The 15419-nt window shown below is 45.9% G+C and overlaps 1 protein-coding gene across 1 annotated transcript in view; it reads left to right on the forward strand.

The window, feature by feature from the left end:
• The window catches only part of LRP1 (LDL receptor protein 1), a 704914-nt gene that overhangs the window by 646820 nt on the left and 42675 nt on the right, over positions 1–15419 (forward strand). The window contains exons 62-68 of the mRNA XM_069324493.1: positions 1183–1353; positions 1720–1898; positions 2013–2236; positions 2706–2891; positions 4520–4633; positions 9199–9340; positions 11554–11774. Coding sequence (XP_069180594.1) covers positions 1183–1353; positions 1720–1898; positions 2013–2236; positions 2706–2891; positions 4520–4633; positions 9199–9340; positions 11554–11774 — 1237 coding nt within the window. The remainder of the gene's footprint in view (positions 1–1182; positions 1354–1719; positions 1899–2012; positions 2237–2705; positions 2892–4519; positions 4634–9198; positions 9341–11553; positions 11775–15419) is intronic.

Genomic DNA, 15419 nt, shown 5'->3' on the forward strand with positions numbered 1-15419 from the left:
TAGCAGCTTCAGGGAGCCACTGGGGCTCACCCAGAAATTGCATTTCATTACATTTAACACTGGTTATATGAAAGGTTCTTTATAGTAACTAGAAATTTTAATAACCCAACTAACTCATATTAAATGAAATAAAAGTTATAAGATTTTGGTCCATGATGGACTATCATGGTTTGAGTTATCAAATCATAACTTGATGAGGGTCATCGATGCCCCCAAACATTGTAATTTTCTTCTTCTTGATGGTAGGTGCAGTTTGCATGAACTGTTTATCCTCCCGATGACTGCACCAGTACAAATGGTGGGAGACTTGTTTGTTGAGAATGATAAGAGTTTCAGAGGTACTCGCCTAGTTGTGCTTGCGGGGGTTGAGCTCTGGCTCTTTGGTCCTGCCTCTCAGGTGTTTGTTGCGTTGTGCTGTAGATAGAGGAACGGCGACTAAAACAAAGGCGTGTGTGTTAGAGGAAGACTTGCCGCACCATAGGGCGGTATGTTGTGTTTATAGAGTCAGCTGATCCTTGATGCTGCTACAAGGCAGTTATTTTCTGTGTTTGGCTGCTGGTGGCGCCAAGTATAAATGTGACACATGTCAAACGTGGCCCAATTTGTTGATCGACTAGAGATACCTAGCCGGTGCTTTGATTATTTTATATTTTTCCTGTAACGAGAGGTCACCACCATCTAATATGTGCTCTATGGTAAAGGGTATTTTAAGTGCGATAAATGCTTGTTTGAAGTTTACTCTAGCACTATGATGTCGGAAACAGTGAAAGATAGTATTCGATTGTTTCAGGCACCTGACAGTGGCTGCAGAGTTTGTTAATGTTTGTTCTGTACTTAGAGCTGTGTGCTGCCAGTTTGGTGTGTTACAGCCTTTATCTGGTCATCATTACATAAATTTTTCTGCTTTTATATCTGACATGTCTTCAAATTTCCCATCTTTCTTTTTTATGGACCAATAATACAAAGGTGAGCATGACATGTTCCACTTCATTACAAAATCTTGGGTGATGGTATCTTTGACAACTCGTCCACGTGCAACATGAGGTATTGGATGACGGATAATGTAAGGCGTGTTGTTGTCATTTTTATATCATTTCATATGAGTGAGTTGGGTTATTGGTTTCACCCACATTAGAGTAGAGATTTTGCTCTGCATATTTTGACATTGATTATATTTTCCAGGAAGACTCTAAGGTTACAAGGGTCCACAGTGTGGATGTGCTGTACGATCAACAACCACGGGCCTTTTGGACCAACTTGCATGATAATACGTTAGTGTCCATGTCGGTGCCAACTACACACGAAGAGGATAGTTCCCGTGTCCGTAGGGAGGCTTCTTCCTCAACGATTTTGGTAAGTTTAGGTATAAAGTGTTTAATCTTGTCTCGTTTTAGCATATTAGTCTGAGGAGAAAAAGAGGTTGCGGTATCATTTGAACTGAAGGATTTGAAGACAATATTAATGAGTTTACTCTTTGGGTATGTTACCTATTAGTGAGTTTACTAATTAGTAAGTTTACTCACTTGTGAGTTTAGTCAATAGTGAGTTTATTCATTAGTGAGTTTACTCAGTAGTAAGTTTACTCATTAGGGAGTCTATTCGTTGGTATATTTACTCATTAGCGAGTTTACTTAGTAGTCAAGTGTGAAATGAAATGTTCTTAGTCTTGTCTATAATATAAACAGAATTATTTGTTTTTGATGTATACAACAATTTCAGCTGAGGGACTTGAAGAGGCCCCAAGGTGTGGCAGTGGACTGGGTGACGGGTCTCGTGTACGTTGTCAATGCTGGAGACAGGACCATCTTAGCAGTGTATCCAGATGGATCCAAGAAAATCACACTTATTTCCACAGGCTTGGAACAAACACAGGATATCGTGGTTGATCCACAGTCTGGGTATGTTAATGGGTATAATTATGGTAAGTGAATACCATATTCATGATGTATACAAATTGCGTGAATTTCGGTTTTTATGGTTTGTAGGAACTAAATAAAAATTCTCTTTCGCAGACAGTTGTTTTGGACTGACTGGGGATTCAGTCCAGGCATTGATGTTGCTGGCATGGATGGGCAGAACAAAAAACGATTACTGGATCGCAATATACTCTCGCCGGTGGGGCTGGCCATTGACTATCCCACACGTAGACTGTATTGGGCAGATATAAAGACTAATAAAATAGAAACTGTCTTGCTAGATGGCTCAGATAGGCAACTTGTGAGACAGTTTGGTCCCGGTAAGTGTGCGTTTGTCTTTTATAGTTTTGACATTTAACAATACAGTATACATTTGTAAGTTTTAATTAGTTGCTAAACATGCACATAAATATATACAATATGCTATATACATAAACCTGTATTCTACTATTTTCAGTAAGGAAAAATATAAATTAAAGTGGCAAAACCTGCAAATATTAGTTTGTATTGTTCATATACCATACAGGGTATTGGTATTATGTGGCATAAAAGACGCATTTACGGAAAGTGATTTTCAAGTGTTTTTGTAGAAAATCATTCACACAAGATTTTTTGAATGGAAATACAATATTAATTTTGTCTGTGGTGGATCAAAAACATATGTCCTACCCATCATCAAATACAATATGTGATAAATATTCAGTGACTTTGATTTCATAAACTTTTTGTGTACTGCGTAATATCTTAACAGAATTATGAACAAAGTTACATAAATCATTGCATTAACAGGCGAAGGTGTGCCTAGCAACCTAGATGTCTTCGAGGACATGGTATATGTCATCACCCACGATACAAATTCGGTATATCGGTTGAACAAGTTTGGGAATCGCCTTCCTGAGATGTCCCGCATCTCTCATCACACAATCAAGATATCAGATGTCCTCATAGTTCAGGAGAAGAAGCAAGATAAGTCATGTAAGTGTGTTTTGATGAGCAATCTGTAGGTCTTAAGATTAGCTTATGTTAGGCTTTAAAATTAGCTTGACAGTCAGTATGTCATGAATAACACACAGAGAAGGACCTGGACATGGACATATCACAGAGAAGGAGCTGGGCATGGACATATCACAGTGTAGGACCTAGGTATGGACATATCACAGTGTAGGACCTGGGTATGGACATATCACAGAGAAGGAGCTGGGCATGGACATATCACAGAGGAGCTGGGTATGGACATAATACAGTGTAGGACCTGGGCATGGACATATCACAGAGAAGGAGCTGGGTATGGACATAATACAGTGTAGGACCTGGGCATGGACATATCACAGAGAAGGACCTGGGCATGGCCATAACACACAGAAGGACCTAGGCATGGACATAACACAGTGTAGGACCTGGGCATGGACATAACACAGTGTAGGACCTGGGCATGGACATAACACAGTGTAGGACCTGGGCATGGACATATCACAGAGAAGGACCTGGGCATGGACATAAAACAGTGTAGGACCTGGGCATGGACATAACACAGTGTAGGACCTGGGCATGGACATATCACAGAGAAGGACCTGGGCATGGACATAACACAGTGTACGACCTGGGCATGGACATATCACAGAGAAGGACCTGGGCATGGACAGAGGAGGAGCTGGGCATGGACATATCATATCAAGGGGCCTGAGAGCTGAGTGGACAACGCTTCTTATTTGTAGTCCTGAGGGATTCCAGGTTCGGTCCCCGGTGGAGGTGGAAACAAAGGGGTAGAGTTTCTTTCACCCTGATGCCCCTGTTCACTTAGCAGTAAATAGGTACTTGGAAGTTAAACAGCTGCTACGGGCTGTTTCCTGGGGATGTGTAACAAAAAGGAGGCCTGGTCGAGGACTGGGCCATGGGGACGCTAAGCCCCGAAATCATCTAAAGATAGCCTCAGGATAACCTATCACACAAGGATCTGGGCATAGACATAATACAGTGTAGGACCTGGGCATGGACATATCACAGAGGAGGAGCTGGGCATGGCCATAACACACAGAAGGACCTAGGCATGGCCATATCACAGAAGGACCTGGGTATGGTTATGACACACAGAAGGATTGGGGACATGAACATCACACACTATATATAACACTGTTGAAAACTTCCTTTGCATAAATGTATGCAATGTGCTTCATGGTTGCAAGAGCAGGACAGGAAATCCTGCTTCACTCAATGTTTCTATGAACAAATGATAATAAAACATTTCAGTTGCCTTTTGGACACTAATTCTTGTTGTCGAGGTCAGAAAGTCTCTACTTAGGCTTATTGAGGTCCCCTTTATCCCATCCCCAGGCACACTACTGACTTTCCCCAGAATACATCCCACAACAGTTGCCTGACACGTGGGGTTCCTACTTAATGGCTAGGTGAATAGAGACAAAGGCGAAAAGAATGTGCCAAACCATTTGTCTTGCTCTGGGATTGAACCCGTGTCCCTCAATTGTGAGCCGAGGCTGTAGACCACTGTGCTACTATTATTGTAGTATATTGACATTGCATTTCTTATTGTAATATACTTGTATTGAACCTTGTGTTGTGCATAACCAATTGTTCATTTTTACTAGTATTCAATCCATGTGCTGGCAACCCCTGTGACGCAGATGCCATGTGTCTCATATCTGGCCCAAAGAATTACTCTTGCCTTTGTCCCGATGGCTTGATCGAAGAAATTGTGGAAGGTAAGTACTGGTTTACATTATCATTACAGTTTGGGGTTTGCTGTCACCTTTGTTATATTCAGTAGTGATTGATGATGATACTGTAATATTAAACTTATAAAAATACAGAAATGAAATTACTGTGGTAACTAAGTAGATACAATATTTGTATATTTTATTGGCACTAATTATGCGTAGGGTTTATAAATTATATATATAAATAGCACAATTATAAATTTTGTATAATAAAGATTTTAGTTTGAGAGAGTTAACATAGTGTTTGGAGAGATTCACTAGAAGTGGAGGCATGCTACTTCCTTCTCAGCTTAATTGGTTTAGCTGTCCAATAGTTATTCTGCAGTTTGAATTGTCGTTATGTTCAGTTTTCATAGTAATTGTTCCATTTGTCCCCCACCCTATGCCTCCTCTTATCCCCCATGCCTCTGCTCACCCCCCATGTCTCCTCTCACCCCCCATGTCTCCTCTCACCTCACCCTCCCTCTTGGCCCTCCCCCCCATGTCTCCTCTCACCTCACCCTCCCACTTGCCCAGTATTGACACCCTCTCCCACTCTTGCTACGAGGGAGAGGACCCAGTATTGACTCCCTCTCCCACCCTTGCTACAAGGGAGAGGGCCCAGTATTGACTCCCTCTCCCTCTCTTGCTACGAGGGAGAGGACCCAGTATTGACTCTCAGTATTGACTCCCAGTATTGACTCTCCCACTCTTGCTACGTGGGAGAAGGACCTAGTATTGACACTCCCACTCTTGCTACAAGGGAGAGGGCCCAGTATTGACACCCTCTCCCTCTCTTGCTACGAGGGAGAGAGCCCAGTATTGACACACTCTCCCACTCTTGCTACGAGGGAGAGGGCCCAGTATTGACACCCTCTCTCACTCTTGCTATGAGGGAGAGGGCCCAGCATTGACACCCTCTCCCACTCTTGCTATGAGGGAGAGGGCCCAGTATTGACTCCCTCTCCCACTCTTGCTACGAGGGAGAGAGCCCAGTATTGACTCCCTCTCCCACTCTTGCTACGAGGGAGAGAGCCCAGTATTGACTCCCTCTCCCACTCTTGCTACGAGGGAGAGAGCCCAGTATTGACACACTCTCCCACTCTTGCTACGAGGGAGAAGGCCCAGTATTGATACCCTCTCCCACTCTTGCTACGAGGGAGAGGGGCCCAGTATTGACTCCCTCTCCCACTCTTTCTACGAGGGAGAGAGCCCAGTATTGACTCCTTCTCCCACTCTTGCTACGAGGGCGAGAGCCCAGTATTGACACCCTCTCCCACTCTTGCTACGAGGGAGAGAGCCCAATATTGACACCCTCTCCTACTCTTGCTACGAGGGAGAGAGCCCAGTATTGACACCCTCTCCCACTCTTGCTACGAGGGAGAAGGCCCAGTATTGACACCCTCTCCCACTCTTGCTATGAGGGAGAGGGGCCCGGTATTGACACCCTCTCCCACTCTTGCTACAAGGGCGAGAGCCCAGTATTGACACCCTCTCCCACTCTTGCCACGAGGGCGAGAGCCCAGTATTGACACCCTCTCCAACTCTTGCTACGAGAGAGAGAGCCCAGTATTGACACCCTCTCCCACTCTTGCTACGAGGAAGAAGGCCCAGTATTGATACCCTCTCCCACTCTTGCTACGAGGGAGAGAGCCCAGTATTGACTCCCTCTCCCACTCTTGCTACGAGGGAGAAGGCCCGGTATTGACTCCCTCTCCCACTCTTGCTACGAGGGAGAGGGCCCAGTATTGACTCCCTCTCCCACTCTTGCCACGAGGGCGAGAGCCCAGTTTTGACACCCTCTCCAACTCTTGCTACGAGAGAGAGAGCCCAGTATTGACACCCTCTCCCACTCTTGCTACGAGGAAGAAGGCCCAGTATTGATACCCTCTCCCACTCTTGCTACGAGGGAGAGAGCCCAGTATTGACTCCCTCTCCCACTCTTGCTACGAGGGAGAGAGCCCAGTATTGACTCCCTCTCCCACTCTTGCCACGAGGGCGAGAGCCCAGTATTGACACCCTCTCCCACTCTTGCTACAAGGGAGAGGGCCCAGTATTGACTCCCTCTCCCACTCTTGCTACGAGGGGGAGGGCCCAGTATTGACTCCCTCTCCCACTCTTGCTACGAGGGAGAGGGCCCAGTATTGACTCCCTCTCCCACTCTTGCTACGAGGGAGAGGGCCCAGTATTGACTCCCTCTCCCACTCTTGCTACGAGGGAGAGGGCCCAGTATTGACACCCTCTCCCACTCTTGTTACGAGGGAGAGGGCCCAGTATTGACTCCCTCTCCCACTCTTGCTACGAGGGAGAAGGCCCAGTATTGATACCCTCTCCCACTCTTGCTGCGAGGGAGAGAGCCCAGTATTGACACCCTCTCCCACTCTTGCTACGAGGGAGAGGGCCCAGTATTGACACCCTCTCCCACTCTTGCTACGAGGGAGAGGGCCCAGTATTGACACCTCTCCCACTCTTGCTACGAGGGAGAGAGCCCAGTATTGACTCCCTCTCCCACTCTTGCTACGAGGGAGAGGGCCCAGTATTGACACCCTCTCCCACTCTTGCTACGAGGGAGAGGGCCCAGTATTGACACCTCTCCCACTCTTGCTACGAGGGAGAGAGCCCAGTATTGACTCCCTCTCCCACTCTTGCTACGAGGGAGAGGGCCCAGTATTGACTCCCTCTCCCACTCTTGCTACGAGGGAGAGGGCCCAGTATTGACACCCTCTCCCACTCTTGCTACGAGGGAGAGGGCCCAGTATTGACACCCTCTCCCACTCTTGCCACGAGGGCGAGAGCCCAGTATTGACACCCTCTCCCACTCTTGCTACGAGGGAGAGGGCCCAGTATTGACACCCTCTCCCACTCTTGCTACGAGGGAGAGGGCCCAGTATTGACACCCTCTCCCACTCTTGCCACGAGGGCGAGAGCCCAGTATTGACACCCTCTCCCACTCTTGCTACGTCACCACTTGATCGCCGAGTACGGGTCCAAGATGGATTGAGATGTTAAAATGTTCATTTCATACGTGTGATTTAAGGTAATTAATAATAAATGAATCATAGTGCCATAGGCCTGAACTTAGGGAGACTAGTACCAGTACTGAATTACTCTCATTATGTCACTACTGTTGAGGCTGTGTAGCAAGGGGCCATTATTGTTGTGGCTGTGTAGCAAGGGGCCATTACTGTTGAGGCTGTGTAGCAAGGGGCCATTACTGTTGTGGCTGTGTAGCAAGGGCCCATTATTGTTGTGGCTGTGTAGCAAGGGCCCATTACTGTTGTGGCTGTGTAGCAAGGGCCCATTACTGTTGTGGCTGTGTAGCAAGGGGCCATTACTGTTGTGGCTGTGTAGCAAGGGCCCATTATTGTTGTGGCTGTGTAGCAAGGGCCCATTATTGTTGTGGCTGTGTAGCAAGGGGCCATTATTGTTGTGGCTGTGTAGCAAGGGCCCATTATTGTTGTGGCTGTGTAGCAAGGGCCCATTATTGTTGTGGCTGTGTAGCAAGGGCCCATTATTGTTGTGGCTGTGTAGCAAGGGCCCATTATTGTTGTGGCTGTGTAGCAAGGGCCCATTATTGTTGTGGCTGTGTAGCAAGGGGCCATTACTGTTGTGGCTGTGTAGCAAGGGGCCATTACTGTTGTGGCTGTGTAGCAAGGGGCCATTACTGTTGTGGCTGTGTAGCAAGGGGCCATTACTGTTGTGGCTGTGTAGCAAGGGGCCATTACTGTTGTGGCTGTGTAGGAAGGGGCCATTACTGTTGTGGCTGTGGAGCAAGGGGCCATTACTGTTGTGGCTGTGTAGCAAGGGGCCATTACTGTTGTGGCTGTGTAGCAAGGGGCCATTACTGTTGTGGCTGTGTAGCAAGGGGCCATTACTGTTGTGGCTGTGTAGCAAGGGGCCATTATTGTTGTGGCTGTGTTACAGAGATTTTCAAAAACCCTTGCACTGCGCACATGGTTTCGGCAAAAATTTCTTGGTGCAATTGTCAAGGACATTTTATTGTTGTTTTTATAAATGTTCAGGTAAAGTTAATGTCAAAATGTTTCCAAACTCAACTATTTCTATTTCAAAACACAGAGTGATGAAAACGTATGGCAGATATATGTGTAAAACGAACATAAACAAACATATATAAAACGTATCAACGTATAAAACGTGATGAAATATAACCTCATTAAAAAAAAATCGCAGCTTTCAGAGCACCTAAAGGCGCTTTGCACAATGCAGTGGTTAAGCAATAATTCAATCTACACACATGAAATGAAACCCAGAGAGAAAAAATATGCTGGAGTAATGTATATTCAACCAGTCATCAACATGATTAGAGCGACATCGCTGTTACAGTCAATGTCATTCATCTATATTTTCCCAGGGGGGGGGGACTTGTTTATAGTTTGACTAGTTGTATTCCAGAACGAACTGAAATGTCATAACTTTCATTTCCATTGTGTGGGTTATGTTGTTTGTCATGTTATTATGACTTATATGCAGCCATTTCTGCATATGAGATTTATATGTAAATATTTTAATCTTCTGTTATAATTACTTATATTTGTTTATGATGTTTTTAGGTGTGAAGAAATGTCATACGAAGCCTTCAAAGGAGACTCAGTGTCCATTGTTTTGTAATAAGGGAGAGTGTGTACAGACAGACAAAGGCCCGCGCTGCCAGTGTCAGCCAATGTACCAGGGGGACCACTGTGAGAAGTACAGGTAAATATACATGCATCACTTTTAATTATTAATACTTTTCTTCTCTTTGTATAGGCAAGTGAAGGGTAGATATCAAATAAAATAAAATAAAACTATTCATATAAATAGTTGTACATTAATAAGTTAGGTTACACAAAATTTGAGTGAATTATTTACATGTTGAAAAAGTCTGTTGAAAGAGGCAGTCAGAAGAGCTGAAAACGAAGGCTGAGCAAACTACCATGGAGCCATAAGGATCGCCTTACCTGACTGTGTCTCAGACCTGGACAACACCCAGAGCAACAACTAAACTGGGGTAGCAGTGAGCAGTTCTGGCCTGCTCATGCATCGCCTGAGCTCTCCTGGACCTTGGACCAGGTGCTCTTTCCTCTCTTCTCCTCGGCTTGTGGTGGCCCCTTTGGTTCAGGATTGTTTTTCCAAAGCTCTTTTTCCTGTTGGCATTGGCCTCTGGGGGTCGGGTCAGGGAGCTTCATGCTCTCCTCCGGTGCAGGGGTTTCAGCTCTTTTGGTCCTGGTGGTAGGTTTATTCGGTTGCAGCCGTTTCCTTCTTTTCTGGCGAAGAATGAGACTGCTGCTTTCTGATCTTGGGTTGTTGATGCTTGGCTGGTCAGGCTGGGGTGCTTCATGTCTTGTGTCTGGTTGCGGCTCTCCCTCATTATTTGTGCGCCACGGCTTCGGTGGCCGGGGGTGCGCTTTGGGTTGATTCGGTTTCCCTTCTTCCCTGTTCCCAGGCTCTGGTCTCCCAGGTCGTCTGCAGGATTATTAGGGCGATCCAACCTGAGGTCTATCCTGGTGCCCACGATGTGTGCAAGTTTGCTGCTTTGACTGCCGTCTTTGGCAACATGTCTTGTGTTGACATTTGGTACGGGGTTTTAGGAGGTCGAACAGGGTCCTGGCTGCTCGCTACCTTGTCATTGTCCCTGGACCTTTTAGGGCTTGTGTTACATTGGGTCAACGGTTGCAGCCAGTTGTCTCAACTTCATGTTGAAGAATGAGGACTGACTGCCGACTTGGTAAGTCCCTGTTTTTCATTGTCATAGCGTAGTTAGCTCCAGGGAGCCGACGGGGCTCCCCAGCATCCAGTCGGCGGTGTTTTCATGTATTTTGACATCTATCCTAAGAACTGCAGAGTGGATTGCCAGTGTGGGGGTCTGGGGCTCCCTGGTCCCCCTCCCAGGGAGGGGGGGTCACACAGACAGTGGCGCCCCGAAATAATATCATGCTCACTTGCTAATTTTCATTTGGGGAGTTTTGTCCACTTGTTTGGCTCACCAGTAATAGTTTCAATATCAATAGTTTCACCAGAATAGGGGTTTGTTTTGGGGCGCCTACCTTTCTCTGTGCCAGTTCTGGTCTATGGCAGATATAGAATGTTCCCAACCACCCTGGGGGTTTCTATAGGCTATTACTCCTCATGCCTCTCTTGAAAGAGCCAGGTTCTGGCTCAGGGTCCCTGGTAGGCAAGATCTCGCTTCACATTAACTGATGCCAGGAAGTTATACATATCCATTCAGCCTGGATAGCTCCGGGGAGCCTCCTGGACTCGCCTAGAAAATGGTGTTTCATTACATTCAACTGATTTTTTTTTTTTTTTTTTGTACCTCGCTCGCTTGAGTGCTGCAAGGTGTTGACCGTGTTTCAGGTGCTTTTAGGGAAGCTTTCTGTTGAGACTCTTAATGACTGGCTGTTTGCCCCTATACTTTCCCAGGATGTGGGTCTTGGACAGCTCCATGCCCAAGTTTCCCCTGTTGTTCGTGGCACTTATAACAGACGTCCTTCATGCCCCACTGCATTTGGGTTACATCATGTGCTTACTGGGCCTCCTTGAGCTCCATTCTGATTGGCTTGCGGTTGACTTGGGCACTTCCAGTGTCTCACTGTGTTCGAACTATCATGGAACAAACCGATTAGATTGTGTCACACACCACTACCAATGATCTGACTCTGAAACTACAACTAATTGGCAAGCAGCTTGGTTTAGCCCTTGACTTATCTCATTAACAGTGATGTATAAGCACACTGCTAAAATGTTAATACATGTTTGCACATGTATTCTCCTTTCATGATGTATAAACACTCCTAACATGCTAGATCTAAGTGTGTTTTCATTTTGTGCACACAAACACACTTCTAGGATGTAATAAATGTACTAACATTATCCTTTCATGACGGTATGTATTCTACTGAGATGTAATACTTGTATTGTCTTTTCAGGTGCTCTGGCTATTGTAAAAACAATGGCCAATGTACTGCTGATACAGAGAAAGGCGAAGTAGCAGGTGTACCAATCTTGAAATGCATTTGTGGGCCCAAGTGGAAAGGCAAGAGGTGCGAGACTCCCGTAAAGACTTGTGATAACTTCTGTCAAAATAATGGATCGTGTAAACTGACAGAAGATAATGTGCCCTACTGCATTTGCCCAAGAAAGTTTACTGGTAAGAATTGGTTATGATATTTTATTTTGCATGTAAACTACAGTGTCGGTATTCTTACACAGTGTTACGATGAGTTTCATTAATTCTATAATACCAGGATAGCTGAACAAAGTGCTGATAACAATGTAGAGAAATACCAAGTTGAGAATGTTATGTTGTGACAGTCACCAAGTATAAAAACTACGCACTGGAAACATAAAAGTCTCGGGAACAACAAGAGCTGATACATGATCTACTCGGTCAGAAACTTTTCATGAACAATGAAACTGTAAAAACATAATGTATCTATTAAAAAATATTAAGGCCATGCAATGGGATTTAACCCACATTCCTGGATTTGTCAGATAGTGTGTGCCTGGGGAGTCCAAGGATGTGAATTTGATTCCATCAAACAGAATTATTATTTTTTTCATGTTTTTCGCATTCCCCTCAAAGCCTGATTTTTTTTGTTTTATCACTCAATTGCTCCCTAAGACAAGAAGAGTTAGAAGTTTCCTCAGGAAACCATTAAGAGCTAGAAGTTTCCTCAGGAAACCATCAAGAAAAAATGTCAATGAATGTAATGAAATGCCTCTTTATGATAAAGCCTCAATGGTTCCCTGAAGCTATCTCACCAAGATGGCGCCCCACTACCGAGTCTCATCGGTCACATGAGTCTTGTTTAGCCTACTAAGGACCAGGGCCAGAATCTGGGCTTCCCCCTCACAGAGACACAGTAAGAAAGGATGGTTAAGATTGCCCACACCAAGGAAGCATTCAGAAAATAATTGAATCAATACAGATAATAGCAAGGTTCACTGAAAATGAAGCAACAAAACAGCCAAATGTCTCCACAAATGATTCATTCAAAATAATTGGTTCACTTGAAACTAACTTGAACCCCGTAGTGCAAATGGCTGCAAAGAAGCTCCACCCTTCCACTTTGAACAGGAGCTAATCTGGAGCTGATCATCACAACCTGACACACATGGTAAAGAAGTGGGGAATCGTGGAGCTGCAGATACTACCAGAAAGAGGCATTTCATTACATTCAATGCTGATTTTTTGTTGAAGCCTCTTGGAACAGGACACCAAGCAAACTGGATCAACCAACAAGGTGTCCACTAGGGCAGAACAGGTGGCGTGCAGGTAGTGGCAAACTGCCACCACCAGACACAACAAATGATGCACTACTCTTAAGAAAAGCATCCTGGGTCGATGGGGAAGAAACGCCAAAACCAGATGGAAAGATCACAACAGCTCACGAGGAACATGAACTGGCCGATGGTGAAATAAAGCCAAGACAACTTGGAAAATGGTGCTGAAGACGTGTTGGCACTGAACGCAAGCAACAGCGGCTTCCCCAAAGTCAAGTGATGGGAAATCACAGTATAAGGCATGAGATGCCAATTCACAAATGAGGACAAAAAGACAAGACCACTGGAACAGACACTGAAGAAAGACAACAAACAGACAGAAAAAGGCAAACAGAGTTCCAAGAAACTGCTGGTACTGTTACCATAACAAAAGACACAGGTGGGATGCCAACAGTTCAGCTACCTGTGCATCATACAAAGGGGGATAAAACACTCATCAAATGCTCCAATCTCATAGATCAAACCAGCAAAGTTTGAAAGAAGCAGATCCGCAATAGATGCCAGGGTTCGGACACAAGACCAGAAGAGCTGGAAACCAAGGCTGAGCCAGCCACCAAGGAGCCAGAAGGATCACCTTGCTGGAGTATGTCTTAAATCTTGACTACACCTGGAGCAACAAATGATCTGGGAAGGGGGGGAAATTAAGTGGACCCCACTACAACCAGTTCAGCCAAAAGTGATCTTCATTGAGAGCCACATGAATAAGTTCTCACTGGATCTATGTAGGACATGATGGAGGAAAGCCTTCTGTTCCATGATGACTTGAAGAGGTCCACCTCGGGCCAACCAAACATCCTGCAGAACCAATGAAAGAAAACGTAAATAACGATTCACTCTGAAAAAGGGGGACGGAAACGAGATAACCCATCCACAAAAACGTTTGACGTGCCCTGCAACTAAACTACGTAGAGAATCAAGTCCTGAGTAGCCAGAACCCAAGCTTCATAAAGAGTCTTGTTCCAAAGGGGTAAGATCAAATCAACCTTCTCCATTTTCCCCCCACAGTTCAGGGAATGAACCACCAAAGAGCAGTCATAAAGGAGCCTGGGGAGGAAGTTCACAGGAAGACCAATCCTCTGAAGGACCTGCCACACTGACAGTGTAGGGCCTAGTGTTGCATACTTGCTGGAGAGTGTGGGTCTTGTGTTGCATACTTGCTGGAGAGTGTGAGCCCTTGTGTTGCATACTTGCTGAAGAGTGTAGGGCCTTGTGTTGCATACTTGCTGGAGAGTGTGAGCCCTTGTGTTGCATACTTGCTGGAGAGTGTGAGCCCTTGTGTTGCATAATTGCAGGAGAGTGTAGGGCCTTGTGTTGCATACTTGCTGAAGAGTGTGAGCCTTGTGTTGCATACTTGCTGGAGAGTGTAGGGCCTTGTGTTGCATACTTGCTGGAGAGCGTGAGCCTTGTGTTGCATACTTGCTGGAGAGTGTAGGGCCTTGTGTTGCATAATTGCAGAAGAGTGTAGGGGGGCCTTGTGTTGCATACTTGCTGAAGAGTGTGGGCCTTGTGTTGCATACTTGCTGGAGAGTGTGAGCCCTTGTGTTGCATACTTGCTGGAGAGTGTGAGCCCTTGTGTTGCATACTCGCTGGAGAGTGTGAGCCCTTGTGTTGCATACTTGCTGAAGAGTGTGGGCCTTGTGTTGCATACTTGCAGGAGAGTGTAGGGCCTTGTGTTGCATACTTGCAGAAGAGTGTAGGGCCTTGTGTTGCATACTTGCTGAAGAGTGTGGGCCTTGTGTTGCATACTTGTTGGAGAGTGTGAGCCCTTGTGTTGCATACTTGCTGGAGAGCGTGAGCCCTTGTGTTGCATACTTGCTGGAGAGCGTGAGCCCTTGTGTTGCATACTTGCTGGAGAGTGTGAGCCCTTGTGTTGCATACTTGCTGGAGAGTGTGAGCCCTTGTGTTGCATACTTGCTGGAGAGTGTGAGCCCTTGTGTTGCATACTTGCTGGAGAGTGTAGGGCCTTGTGTTGCATACTTGCTGGAGAGTGTAGGGCCTTGTGTTGCATACTTGCAGGAGAGTGTAGGGCCTTGTGTTGCATACTTGCTGAAGAGTGTAGGGCATTGTGTTGCATACTTGCTGGAGAGTGTAGGGCCTTGTGTTGCATATTTGCTGGAGAGTGTGAGCCCTTGTGTTGCATACTTGCTGGAGAGTGTAGGGCCTTGTGTTGCATACTTGCAGGAGAGTGTAGGGCCTTGTGTTGCATACTTGCTGGAGAGTGTAGGGCCTTGTGTTGCATACTTGCAGGAGAGTGTAGGGCCTTGTGTTGCATACTTGCTGGAGAGTGTAGGGCCTTGTGTTGCATACTTGCAGGAGAGTGTAGGGCCTTGTGTTGCATACTTGCTGGAGAGTGTAGGGCCTTGTGTTGCATACTTGCTGGAGAGTGTAGGGCCTTGTGTTGCATACTTGCTGGAGAGTGTAGGGCCTTGTGTTGCATACTTGCAGGAGAGTGTAGGGCCTTGTGTTGCATACTTGCTGGAGAGTGTAGGGCCTTGTGTTGCATACTTGC

The sequence above is a fragment of the Procambarus clarkii genome, chromosome 14, assembly GCF_040958095.1.
Source record: "Procambarus clarkii isolate CNS0578487 chromosome 14, FALCON_Pclarkii_2.0, whole genome shotgun sequence".
NCBI lineage: Eukaryota > Metazoa > Arthropoda > Malacostraca > Decapoda > Cambaridae > Procambarus > Procambarus clarkii.